This window comes from Cololabis saira, chromosome 1 (genome assembly GCF_033807715.1).
Source record: "Cololabis saira isolate AMF1-May2022 chromosome 1, fColSai1.1, whole genome shotgun sequence".
NCBI lineage: Eukaryota > Metazoa > Chordata > Actinopteri > Beloniformes > Belonidae > Cololabis > Cololabis saira.
This window is the reverse complement of record NC_084587.1, coordinates 5,143,740-5,156,675: the sequence shown is the minus strand read 5'-3', so window position 1 is coordinate 5,156,675 and position 12,936 is coordinate 5,143,740. Positions and strand designations below refer to the sequence as shown.

Genomic DNA, 12,936 nt, shown 5'->3' with positions numbered 1-12,936 from the left:
GGAGGATATTTTTTAAATTTTTTTTGGGGGGGGTCGTCGAGGTATAAATTATGAAAATCATACAGCTGTTTGTCTGTTCACTCTATAAAAAGCAGAACAAAGATCCATTATTTATAATAATAATAATAATAATAATAATAATAATAATAATAATAATAATAATAATAATAATAATAATAATAATAATAATAATAATAAATAAATAAAACAAACTACCTGTATCGGCATCAAAGCAAAGGCTCATGGGAAAACAGATGCTTAAATTCTGACTATTAAATGTGCTACTTTAACATTTAAGCTATGTTGTTGTGTTTAGTTTTCACTTCCATGTCGGTGAAGAGAATTGTGTTTTTGATTTTTTTTTAACCACCATGACGAATGTTCCAGTTAGCTCTTGTCTGTGTTAATTCATTAAATTCAATTAAATTAATTCAATTTTCGTCATTAATTGAATTCAGTGTGTAAAAAACCCACCAGAAATCCATCACCACTATTTATCTTTGTTTTCTTTGTTACACACTGATGTAAGAGAAGAAATACCTGAACAAAAGGACAAGAAAAGCGTCTGAAACACATTAATGTTATTTTACTTGGTTTTAATTGCATTGTTACTGGAGGGGGGGGGCTCTTGTTTCAGTTTTGTAACAAGACTTCTTCTAAGCAATAATGATCAAATATGAATCATGGTGAGATCTTGACCTGAGGAAATTTCAGATTGACCTCATTTTCTTTTTTATAGCATAATGAACATTTTCCTGCAGGAACTGATCAGCAGACACAATAATAACCCATAATAATCTGTCACTGAATAAACGGACGATGAAATCAAAGCGTCTCTGGGTTTTGTTTGTTTGTTGTGGGTTTTTTTTTTATAGGAACAATAAAGTCTGAGAGCAGTTTTCACACAGACACATATGTCGTCACATTTTCATACTAATCTGAATAATGAAAATGAGGCTGAAGCAGAGCAAAGAGAAAACAAATTCAGCTACAGATGACTAATTAATGTGGCCAAATGTGTGGGGAGGTCAGTGATCAATTATTAATCAGCCGTCAGATTGCAGGAATGTCATTAGATGTCTGGTTTGGGAGGGAGAGGGTTGTTGCGGGCCGGAGGCCTCGATCCGCACAGGTTCATCCGCAGGAAAAACCAAAAACACTGACTTTATCCACCTTCCTGGAAGCAGACGTTTGTAATTTGTTCCGCGGAGCTCGAGACTGGAGCGGGGAGAGAAATTGGGGACTGGAGTTGTAACTTGGCTCTTATTTTCGGCTCCAGAGCTGCAGAAAAGCGGTGGACAAGACTTTCTCAAATCTTTTTTCATTTGGGTTTGGTTTGTGACTTATAGCCTTTTTCTGAGAGGCGGTTGCCCTTGGTTACCGTGCATCCTTTCATGCCCTGCTGACTCGGAAGGGTCAGCGGTTCGTGCCAGCCTCCATAAATAAGCAGCTTCTCCTTGTGGAAGTATCCCGCCTTGGTTCTTTCATAATAATAATAATAATTATTATTATTACGCTGCCATCAGACTGTACAACCAGGCCTGCTCTTGGTAGTTTACGGACAATAACACGTGCAATAACAATAACAAGATGCACAATACCATATGTGCGATATCTGTCTGTCTACCTCACACACATTTTACTTGCTTTTTTGCACAGTTTTTTCTCTCGCACGACCTCTACTTCCATTGCAATGTTCTGTATATACTGTTTATATCTCGTAATTATATATATTTTCTACTTTACTTTTTTTGTACCCCTCCCCTGCATGTGTATGTTAAGCGTGCTGCTGCTAAACAAAGTGAGTTTCCCCATTGAGGGAGAATAAAGGATTATCTTATCTTAATAAAAAACACTTTCACATGTGTTACAACCAAAAATGTAATAACGGCCAATAATGTAATAATTTTGGCCATTTCAAATGTAATAAAGCCAATAGTGTAATAATGGGCCAATAATGTAATAAAACTTTTGAGTCAATAACGTAATAACCTTTTGCCAATAATGTAATGCCTTATTACATTATCGGCAAAAAGTTATTACGTTATTGGCTCAAATTGGCACATTATTACACTATTGGCTTTATTACATTTGAAATGGCCAAAATTATTACATTATTGGCAGTTATTACGTTTTTGGTTGTAACAACATGTCTCCCAGATCTGCTGGCCTTGCATTTTCAAAGGTTTTTGCTAATATTTCACGCGTCCTGTTGCTTTTCTGACCAGTCACAGGGAGCAGATACCCCTCATAAAAAGCCATCAGTCATCTAATCTCACCATTATTGTGAATGACAGAACATTGACCTCTGTGCGCCATAATAAGTCACAAAATCCATTTGAGACCTGCATTTTATATTAAAAAACAAAAGAAAACTGTGGTTTTAACGTGAGAGAGCATGGGGGAGAGTGAACCCGGGGCCGTGCCCGCGGGGCCCCCCTGAACCCCAGCCCCGTGGTTCGGGCCCTGGTTTCCCCCACAGCGCTCCTGGAGCTGCAGCTGCTTCCACGGCGACAGCCTGCGCTCCGCGCGCGTTATTAATAATTCACCTAATAATTCACTGCTGCTGCCCCAGTGCCCCCCCCCACACAAACCCCCCCTTCACCCCGGTAAACAACTGCCCCAGACCCACCACCACCTGCCCCTCCAACCCCATCCCTGCCATCGGTGGACAGAGTACTCGACCCCAGTACTTGAGTAAGAGTACAAATACTACTGGTCAAAATTTACTCCGTACAAGTAAAAGTAGCTCAGTCAAAATATTACTCAAGTAAGAGTAGAAAAGTACTTGCTTTTAAAGGTACTTAAGTATCCAAAAGTAAATGCTTTTAAATTTACTTTAAGTAAAAGTAAGAGTAAGAGTAAATTTCTTATTTTCCACATCAGTAAATTACTATATTTTTTCTAAATTAATTTAAGGATCTTTTAACTCTTGTTTCTGAGAATTAACTCTTTGAAACCAGCTGCACTGATGTGCTGCTTTTAGAACCACAATGTTATATAAAACCTGCAAAAGAAATAAGAGCAGACCTGAAAGTAACGAGTACTTTTCAGCCTTCCTAGAAATGTACTCGAGTAAAAGTAAAAATATTTATCTTGGAAATGTATTCAAGTAATAAGTACCAAAGAAATCTAATACTCAAGTAAAGTACAAATCCTCTGGATATGTACTTAAGTACAGTACTCAAGTAAATTTACTCCGTTACTGTCCACCACTGGATATAGGTGAGTTATTTGCAAATTTGGGGTTGATCCGCCGGAGCGCGCGGAATAAGGTTTTTCCAATTTTTACGCACCGGAGCTTCAGCCGGAGAACCCCCCCCTCCACTCCCCCTCGGAGCCCCGCACCGACCGTCGGACCCCCGGCATGTCGGTGTTGGTTTATGCGTCTACGGCGATCTGACGACGCACGACGCAAAACTGCGCTTTCATCTCGTTATAGTGAGGAGGAGGCGGTGAGGGACGAATCCCCCCCCATCACAACCCCCCCACCCCCAACCAACCAGAGAGAGAGAGAGAGAGAGAGAGAGAGAGAGGGAGAGAGAGGGAGCGATCAGGAAGGTAAAACGGATCCGGCGCGCGGCGGAGTCGCTGCAGCCTTTTGGACACATTTGGGTTCAGAAGCTTCTCCACCGCAAATATCTGCACATGCAAAAAAAAGAAAAAAAGAAAAAAAAAACAACAACAAAGGGAAAAAGAGAGAAAGAAAGAGAGAAAGCTGAACTGAACTCTTACTTCGGGTCACCTCTCCTTTCCTTTCCCCCGTCCACGCTTTTTTGCTTTTGCGCGTTTCCAACCCGCGCGTCATCCACCCGCTTTTTACGCACACGGAGGTTCGGGGTCTCCGGCCGCTGCAGGGACGCGTCTCGGGGACTCGGCTCGTCTCCACGACTTTCCCCGGCTCTCCACGACTCTCCCCCCGGCAGGACATGGACAGGCGAGCCGGTACGAGCCGCTGATCAGAGCTGATCGCAGCTGATCTGATCGCAGCGCGGAGCCGGAGCCGGAGCTGGAGCTGCTCTTCTCTCCCGCACCTCAACCCCTCGCAGAGTGGACCCACTTCTGAAAAGAGTCGCGTTTTTTCCTCTCTGGGCCCGAGGCCCACTTGTTTAAAGGTCTTCTCTTTTTTTTTGGTTGCTTCCGGCAGCAGCGCAGGGACCGGCTCTTCCCCCCCTTCCTCCTCGGCTCTCTCTCCCTCACTTTACTTTTTTTTTTTGGAAGCTGAACTTTTAAAGGAAAATGGGGCATTGAGAGCGTTTGGCAGATCTCCCCAGCGCTATAATGGTACGTGCTTTGTAACTCAATAATTTCCTTTTTTGTTTGGGGTCTATTTAGGCTGAACCGCGTTGCACCGGCGGTAAACAAGAGCGGGGGGTTCGATTCCCTCATGCATCCCTGCAGAGGTGCTGGTTTATTCCTCCATCTGCTTTTTTTTTTTTTTTTTTGCAAAAGATAGAAGTTCAAGTTTAAGTGAGGCCACAGTTGACAGTTGCTACACCTGTGTGCACGTGTGTGTGTAAGTGTGTGTGTGTGTGTGTGTGTCAACCTGCTAAGAAGCCGGTTTGATGATTTTAAAAAGCATCAGATTTTATTTGATGGGATTTCTTAGAATAGAATAGAATAGAATACTTTATTGTCTGTCCCAATGGTGACAGAAATTCCTCTTTGGAACATTAAGCAACCTCACTGGTTGCTTAATTTAAACCTAAATTCTCTATTTTAACGCAGCTGTATAATTTTAATTATAATAAACTGCCCTTTTCATGCTATTACTTCAAATACACTTCCATTTTACCATCCTTAGAGCACAAATCTACATAATATTGTCTATTGGAGCCTAAAAATCACGTCCTCTCAGTCATGTGGATGTCTGACGCGCCTCCTCCTTCTACAATCAACAGAATCCAACTCAAAAGAGATTCTAAACCGATGAGATCTGAGACTCTTTTTATTATTTTGGGTCATTTTTAATGGGCCTATCATCCCGAGTGCGTGCAGGGTTTGCTTTATGTTTGTCTCCCAGCGCCCGTCCCTTTTTTCTGATTCTCTTTTCATCAATGGGCACTTCATTTGCGTAGCTGATGACACTTTGTGGCGACTACAAGGGTGTGGGGGGGTGTATGGGATTGGGGGGGGGGGGAGTGGGTGACACACAGACGGTCTTTGTGCAGCAGAACAAGCTGCTGATGCCGAGCTGCTGCTGCTGATGGAGGGAGCGCAGCGCGCACCGGCCGCGCTTAAGGCTCAGCTCAAAAGCGGATGATGCGGCTGCGAATCATCCCTCCAATCCTCCCGCATTTACAGGGATAAATATATTATATTCTATAATCGATATCTTCTTAAAATCAGCTGCTTTTTCCCTTTTTTTAATGGCAAAGGATCAGTTTGTTTCCATTATTGCTCTTTTTCCCTCCAGCGCGCAGCTGACAGTGATGCTGGAGGAGGATTCACGGGCTTCAAATGATCTCAGTTTATTCTAAAACCCCCTTTTTGAGTCAAAGGCAGCTCAGGAGAGCAAAGCTGGAGATGCCCCCGTTTAGTTTGCTTTTTCTGTGTCATGATTTGGATGTGAATATGTGAGGCTGCTGCGTGCAGGACGAGCAGAGGAAATCAGCAGAATAATCCACATTTCATCCTCTGAACAGAATCGTTCTTCTACCCCAGCAATAATTAAACACACAAACAGATTGAATGAAAGTTCACAAGTTTGTTTGAAAAGTTGGGGGGGAAAAAACAAACATAATAGTTTATGTGTTCTCGTGTCATCAACCAAAATCGTTTAAACACGCATATTTAAAATACAACAAGCTTTTATTCCCCATTCCCTCTGTTATACTGTGAGTTTTGTGTCGTGTTGCAACAGTTTATTTTTCTATGAATCACCAACTTTATTGTTTCAGTCTGAGCTGCAGTTCAAAGGCCTGAGCGCTGGTGTGAATGATGGGAATGATGTGAATGATGTGAATGATGTTTGAATGATGTGAATGATGTGAATGATGTGAATGTTTGCTGCGCGTCGGTGTTGCGCAACTTTCTGGGTTCACCTGTCAGAAATATGAGCCTCGTCCAGCTGCTGGTGCCACATCTGCACAACAACACACACACTCACACACACTCTCTGAAATAGGCATCAGCTGTCCGGTCACGTGTCCAGGGCCCGGCCGCGGGCCGCGGTTCGTGACCTGCAGCGGGGTGTATGTTGTTTGGGGGTCACGGGCCCAAAAACTCCCGAGGAAAACCTGCCAGCCGCAGGAGTGACGTAGCTGGAGCCCAGAGGGGTTGTGTGCACGAATCCTGAAGGATCATTAGTTGGTGTAAACGCTCGGAGCAGCGTTTGAAATGAGCTCGACGCCCTGCGTCATTGAGTCATGCCGCGTTTGCATGTGTGTGTGTGTTTGTGTGTGTGTGTGTGTGTGTGTGTGTGTGTGTGTGTGTGTGTGTGTGTGTGTGTGTGTGTGTGTCGTAATGCATTCTCTGCTTCCTGGTCTTTGCGGTAAACTGTGCCGTATTAGAACCGTAACAACCGCAGGAAAATCTGTCCGCGGATCAGTCAGTCCCAGCGTGACACAAAGGGCTGATTGTACCAAACCCAAAAACCTCATTGTCGGGAGCGCGCATGCAGCCCAGGCAGCGCTCCCGCGCCTTAAGTGAGTGTGGTTTAGCCATTAAAAGCAGCTCCAAAACCAACCAGGACCCATGCACGGCGGGAACCAGGAATCAGGCCTCCGCCGTGCGCCATGCGCGCTGCGAGTACATGGCACAGAAAAGCGCGCATGCAAACCCCGCAGTTTGTGCACCGGTGCATTTCTGCATTTCTGCAGGGCCACAACGTCCATCACCCAGTCCCGTCGAGCGAGATCAGGAGTCTGGAGCTGCCGGGACTTGCGAGGCTCGGGGTGTGCCGAGGCCCTGGATTCTGTTCAGACTTGTCGGTTTGTTGAAGCCGACGCGTCTTCACGTGCGTCAACCACTTTCACTTCACCTCAGCTCACCTCGGCTCACCTTCGGCAGGGTTAGATCTCCGTTTCTGGTTCTCTCCTGCACCACGTGCTTCGTGCACAGTCCAGAGTCCCATTATTGTAAAAAAAAGAAGCAGCCAATCTTGTGCGTCTTGGCCGCGGCTCAACCTGCGAGACCCACAAGTGGAGGGAAATAATGAGCCGCGCTCCGCTCAGCCATCCATCTACTGCTTTTGTGTGTTTTTTTCTCCTAAATGCAGCCTTTCAATTTCAAATATTTTGTCTATGCACCCCCTTCCTCCCCCCCTTTTTTCATTTTCACCCCCCTGAGACAGTTCGGTTGTGTGAAAAATAGTATTTTTCCAACATTTTCTCCCCGAGGTAGCTTTGGCAGGGACTCACACGGCGGCCATGTCTGCCTTTCATTCCGTCCTCACACACTGCGGAACAGATCGTCGGTGCGGCCCTGGCGTCTTTGAAGTGACTGCCATCTCACGCAGGTTTGGCTGGACCGTCTCCCTATACCTCAGCTCAACCCCCCCCCCCCTAAAAAAACCCTCCTCCACCACCTCAAATTCTCATCCTGTGCCTTAAACTTGGCAGTGTTTGGTTCAAACGCTGCATTTCAGACACATAGTGGTGATAATAATTATGCATTGTAAAAGATTGGTGGTTGGTTGATGATTGATGACTGAACCAGGTGTGTAAATGTGTGTGTGTGTGAGAGTGTGTGTTTGGAGCTCAGGAAGACAGAGAATCATTGATACGTTGCCATTCATGTGCTTTAAAATCGAGCCATCTGAGAACAAATTCCACCATCAGGGTCTTTCATGCACACACAGCTCTGCAGAGGCGTGTGTGTGTGTGTGTGAGTGTGAGTGTGTGTGTGTGTGTGAGCAGGTTTCGGAGATCTCACCTCCAAAGAATTCGGCCATATGGTCACCAACACGTATTCCCGGGGAGATGGAGACGGATAGAGCTCGGGCCAAGGGAAAGAGAAGTGTCCTCTTTTGTCAGAGGAGGAAGCTTAAACCGGCTCCCCTACCTCAGTCAGATGAGACGGCTCAGGCACAAATAAATACAGGGGGGGGTGAAGGGGTGGTGGAAGAAAAATCCTCCAAAGCATCCTCTTCTCCACATATTTGTGAAGCAGGAAAATCTGTCTCAATTAACACATTTGCAATCGGGCGATGATGGACTCCAAATAGGTCACTCTCTCAATCTCCCGCCTCCGAATCTTCCCTCTAAAATGTTAATTAAGGAGGGCTTTGAGATTCTTTCGCTCTGGGCTTGGCCATATGGGCCGGGCATATGCTCTATATATATAGTACAATATATAATTCATCCAGTGCTGCAGGAGAGAGCGGTTCGGGGGGCCTGGAGTTTCGACTACAAAGGGAGTCAGTATGTTGCGGCCTCCCCGGTGGCAGGTACAGAGCTTAGCCTGTTCATTAGCTGCCTGTTATTCACTGTTGCACAATGGGATTGAGGTTCATCAACACCTGTTTCCTTGGCTGACGACATAAAGAGGGGCTTTTAAATTCCTATTTGTCGGTTTGGTTAATATGAAATGGAGAGGAAGTGATCTTTTTGCATGGAGTTTAGCTGCTCTGTTTTTGGTCCCTGACAGCTCCGGCTGGGAGGATGGTGAAGCTTTTCCCTCGCAAGGATTATTTTCCAATTGCCAGTATGTTTCCTCACACACTAGTTGTCCCGCTGCCATCCTACCCAGACACCCATTCACCAGCAGAGCCAATGGAAACAGCCCTTTCACCACACGCAGCTTTTTTGGGTTCGGGCTCAACCAATCCGGAGAGGCCTGTGCGCACCTGACCCTGTCACCGGCCAATCGCAGAGGTCCCCGCGCACCTGACCCTGACCCTGGCTGCGTCCGAAATCCCATACTTCCACCCTAATGAGTAGCAAAAACAGTATGTGAGATTTGTTAGTGTGTCCGAAACATTAGTACGTACTCAATAGTATGTGCTATCCATACTCATTCTGGAGAAATGTATTAGTATGGATTGATGCGGTGTGTCCGAAATGCCATACTAAACAGTATATACTAAAAAGTATACTTATACTTTTATACTTTACTCACTTTTGAGTAAATATCAGTAGTCTGCATTAATTCGGACGTACTATTCAGAGCGCACACGTCACATACTGCCGTTGGGAGGAAGTGCCGTGTCACAGCAGCGCTCCGCTCCGCTATTTCCCATTTATCGTGGCCCAAACAAGATGACATTATATAATATTATTATATACGAATATTATAATATTAATATTATATAATAATATTATTATACTTAATATTATACTTATGACATATACGTATCACTTAGCAACCAAACGCCGCTGCATTGTGGGAAGTTTCTGGTTAGCTACTGTACATCAATCCACACTAATACATTTCCCCAGAATGAGTATGGATAGTACATACTATTGTGTACGTACTAATGTTTCGGACGCACTAACAAATCTCACATACTGTTTTTGCAACTTAGGGTGGAAGGATGGGATTTCGGACGCAGCCTTAGTGTGGTTTGATGGACACTAGCTAAGCAGAAACTTCCCACAATGCAATGCAGCGGTGTTTGGTTGCTAAGTGTTGCGCGGATACGTATATGTCATAATTATAATATTAAGTATAATAATATTACTATATAATATTAATATTATAATATTGGTATATAATAATATTATATAATATCATCTTGTTTGAGCCAGGATAAATGGGAAAGAGCGGAGCTGCTGTGACAGTAGTTGTTACCATGGTAACAACTCCTCCTCCTAACGGCAGGAAGTGACGTGTGGCTCTGAATAGTACGTCCGAATAAATGCATACTACTGATATTTACTCAAAAGTGTGCCGAACTTAAGTATACTGTTTAGTATATACTGTTTAGTATGGCATTTCGGACGCACCCACTGTCTGCGTCCGGAATTTCATACCCTAATGAGTAGCAAAAACAGTATGTGAGATTTTTTAGTGCGTCCGAAACATTAGTACGTACTCAATAGTATGTACTCTCCATACTCGTTCCGGAGAAATGTATTATTGATGGACACCAGCTAAGCAGAAAGTTCCCACAATGCAATGCAGCGGTGTTTGGTTGGTAAGTGCTGCGCAGATACGTATATGTCATAAGTATAATATTAAGTATAATAATATTATATGATATTAATATTATAATATTCATATATAATAATATTATATAATGTTATCTTGTTTGGACCAGGATAAACAGGAAAGGTCGGAGCGGTGCTGCTACTGCTGCTGTGACAGGAGTTGTTACCATGGTAACAACTCTCCCTCCCAACGGCAGGAAGTGTCGTGTGGCTCTGAGTAGTACGTCCCAATTAATGCACACTACTGATATTTACTCAAAAGTGTGCCGAACTAAAGTATACTTTTTGAGTATATACTGTTTAATATGGCCTTTCGGACGAACCGAAGAACTCAAACACAAAGACACGAGCTTCAAAATAAAACAGGAAGTAACAAACCGTGACACAATTTATGCAATTATAACTGAAAACTTTAATGTTTTCATACCTTTAAACATATTTAAAGGCAAAAACATGGCACCAGTTATACTTGTATCCAACAAAACATTCCTTTTTTGGGCAAAAGTTGTAATGTAATGATGAAAAAAATCGATCTTTAGACATACAAATCGATTTTTAGGAATTAATATGAGAATCGATTTACAATCGGAAAATTGATTTTGCATACTATTGATATTTACTCAAAAGTGTGCCGAACTAAATTATACTTTTTGAGTATATACTGATTAGTATGGCATTTCAGACACACCGCCTCGGTGCGTCCGAAATGCCATACTAATCAGTATATACTCTCAATACTCTACCTGTCTCCGGCCGCAGGACGGGCCAATCAGAGGTCTCCGCGCACCTGACGCACCTGACTACCGTGCATGGGGCTGGTGTGGCCCCTGCAGGTGCAGGTGTGGCCCCTGCAGGTGCTGGTGTGGCCCCTGCAGGTGTGGCCCCTGCAGGTGCCGTGGATCCGGGCCATGGCTCCTCCGACCAGCCAGCCAATCAGGCGCGTCGCCGCGCTGGCAGCCGTGCATGGCACGATGATGGCAGCCTGTGCGCATGCGCCTCACCGGCGTATTAACATGTATAAATGTGGATGTGAGGAACTCCACAAACCCCCGTTCCCACAATGCCTGCAAAATGCGCCTGCAAGGCACAATTGTCAAATTGGTCTGATTCACATCACAAATCAGCACAGATTACTTTTGTAATACTGTATTTGACCCGGTCTTTGTACGTTTTGACCGTATAGAAACGTAATTCTCGTCAGTTGTGTGAAATAAGACCTGGAAACAGACATTGTGGCATATAATTGTCAAATTGGTTTAATTCAACGTACAAATTGTTACAGATTACTTTTGTAATACTGTATTTGACCCGGTCTTTGTACGTTTTGACCGTATAGAAACGTAATTCTCGTCAGTTGTGTGAAATAAGACCTTGTTTCAGACATTGTGGCATAGATAGAATTGTCAAATTGGTTTAATTCACCGAATTGTTACAGATTACTTACTTACTGTTCTTTGCACGTTTTGACCTTATAGAAACGTTTTTTCCATTTTAAGAATGAGATGTGTACCTGCTGCACTCTACTACCCTTACTTTTCAACTTGCTTTTTATTATTTTACCTCTTTTCTTATAATTGTATGTGTTATTTATGTTTTAATTGCGTCTTGCCGCTTTTAATGTCGATGTAAAGCACTTTGAATCACCTTGTGTTGAATTGTGCTCTACAAATAAACCAGCCCTGCCTTATCAGCGGGCCTCTCTCTGGCTACATCATCTCAAAGCCTCAACAATAGGCGCTGTGTTGCCCCCCTCAAGAAGCCGAGGGCCTCGACAATAAAAGAAGACTAGAAGAGAAAAAAGGGAAGAAAAAAAACATGTTTATGGACTAATAAAAATGATTAGAAATCGCACAATTGCAGAAAAATGGGAGGTTTGCGAGTTGCAGATTATCTGTAATAAAACCGGCGAGCGAGGGGAGAGACAGGGGCGAGGGTGAGGTGCGGAGCGAGCTGTGCAGACCTCTTATTGCGAGGGATATGAATAGCCTTTGTTTTCACCACAACTCGGGGCTGTGTGGTCTGCCAACGTCTGGCTCTTATTATGGAGCTTGTGTCTGCGTGTCTGTGTAAGTGGCAATGCACGTGTGCATTGGCGTGTGCATGGTCTATGTTGCCATGCGCTTGTGTGCGAGGCAGATCAGCGAGCACATGGGTGTGGAAACACAAAAAAAAGAAAGAAAAGAAAAAAGGAAAAAAGGGCAATTATATTTTTTTGAGAGACTGTACTGTACATGTGTGCAGAGAGACGCTTCTCTCGGGCTTCTCTCTGCTCTCCCGCTCAACCAAATGGATATGGCATGGGGTCTTGGGCTGGCACAAGCGCCTTGTGCATGCTTTTTTATCCGTTAAAGTTGTGAAATGAAATAGGATTTCACAGAACGTCACAGCGGCTGTGGGATTTGGGCTCCCTTTGGCTGAGAAGAGTGGGATATGTTGATCCAATCAACGGCAGAACTGCAAGGAGAGCCTATTTCACAGCTCCTGGCTCTGCCAGAACCCTGCCTGCCCGCCTGCCTGCTTGACTTAGAATACAAATGAAGCTCCCTCAATGCACACCTACACACATATGCATGCGTGCACAGCGGCACTTGGACCGCGCATGCAAAGTGCTGTGGCGCTTCTGCTGGAAGAAAAATAATCGTGTCATTATTATTCATTCTTAGGTGATTCCAGGAAAAGAAATAATTGCATGCAGTCTAACATATCTTAAATTATTTGTATTTGACAAAATACCTTTTTGTTCAAATGCAGAAATGACACTGTAACTGTCATTAAAAAAATTAAATATGAATGAAAAATCTCTGCCAAATAAAAAAGCCCAGTGAGCTTTTATTTTGAAAAGTCG

The 12,936-nt window shown here is 43.9% G+C and overlaps 1 protein-coding gene across 11 annotated transcripts in view; it reads left to right on the top strand.

Moving 5' to 3' along the window:
• Positions 1-4,013: 4,013 nt before the first annotated feature.
• Positions 4,014-12,936, top strand: part of LOC133451305 (nuclear factor 1 X-type-like) — a 173,622-nt gene continuing 164,699 nt past the window's right edge. For 6 of the 11 annotated variants that reach the window (XM_061731109.1, XM_061730816.1, XM_061730464.1 and 3 more), the window contains exon 1: positions 4,014-4,284. In XM_061731109.1, the coding sequence (XP_061587093.1) occupies positions 4,282-4,284 (3 nt within the window). In that variant the 5' untranslated portion in view covers positions 4,014-4,281. Of the gene's footprint in view, positions 4,285-12,112; positions 12,158-12,936 lie in introns of those variants that run through there. The other 5 variants (XM_061731187.1, XM_061731037.1, XM_061730378.1 and 2 more) reach the window with 4 other exon arrangements.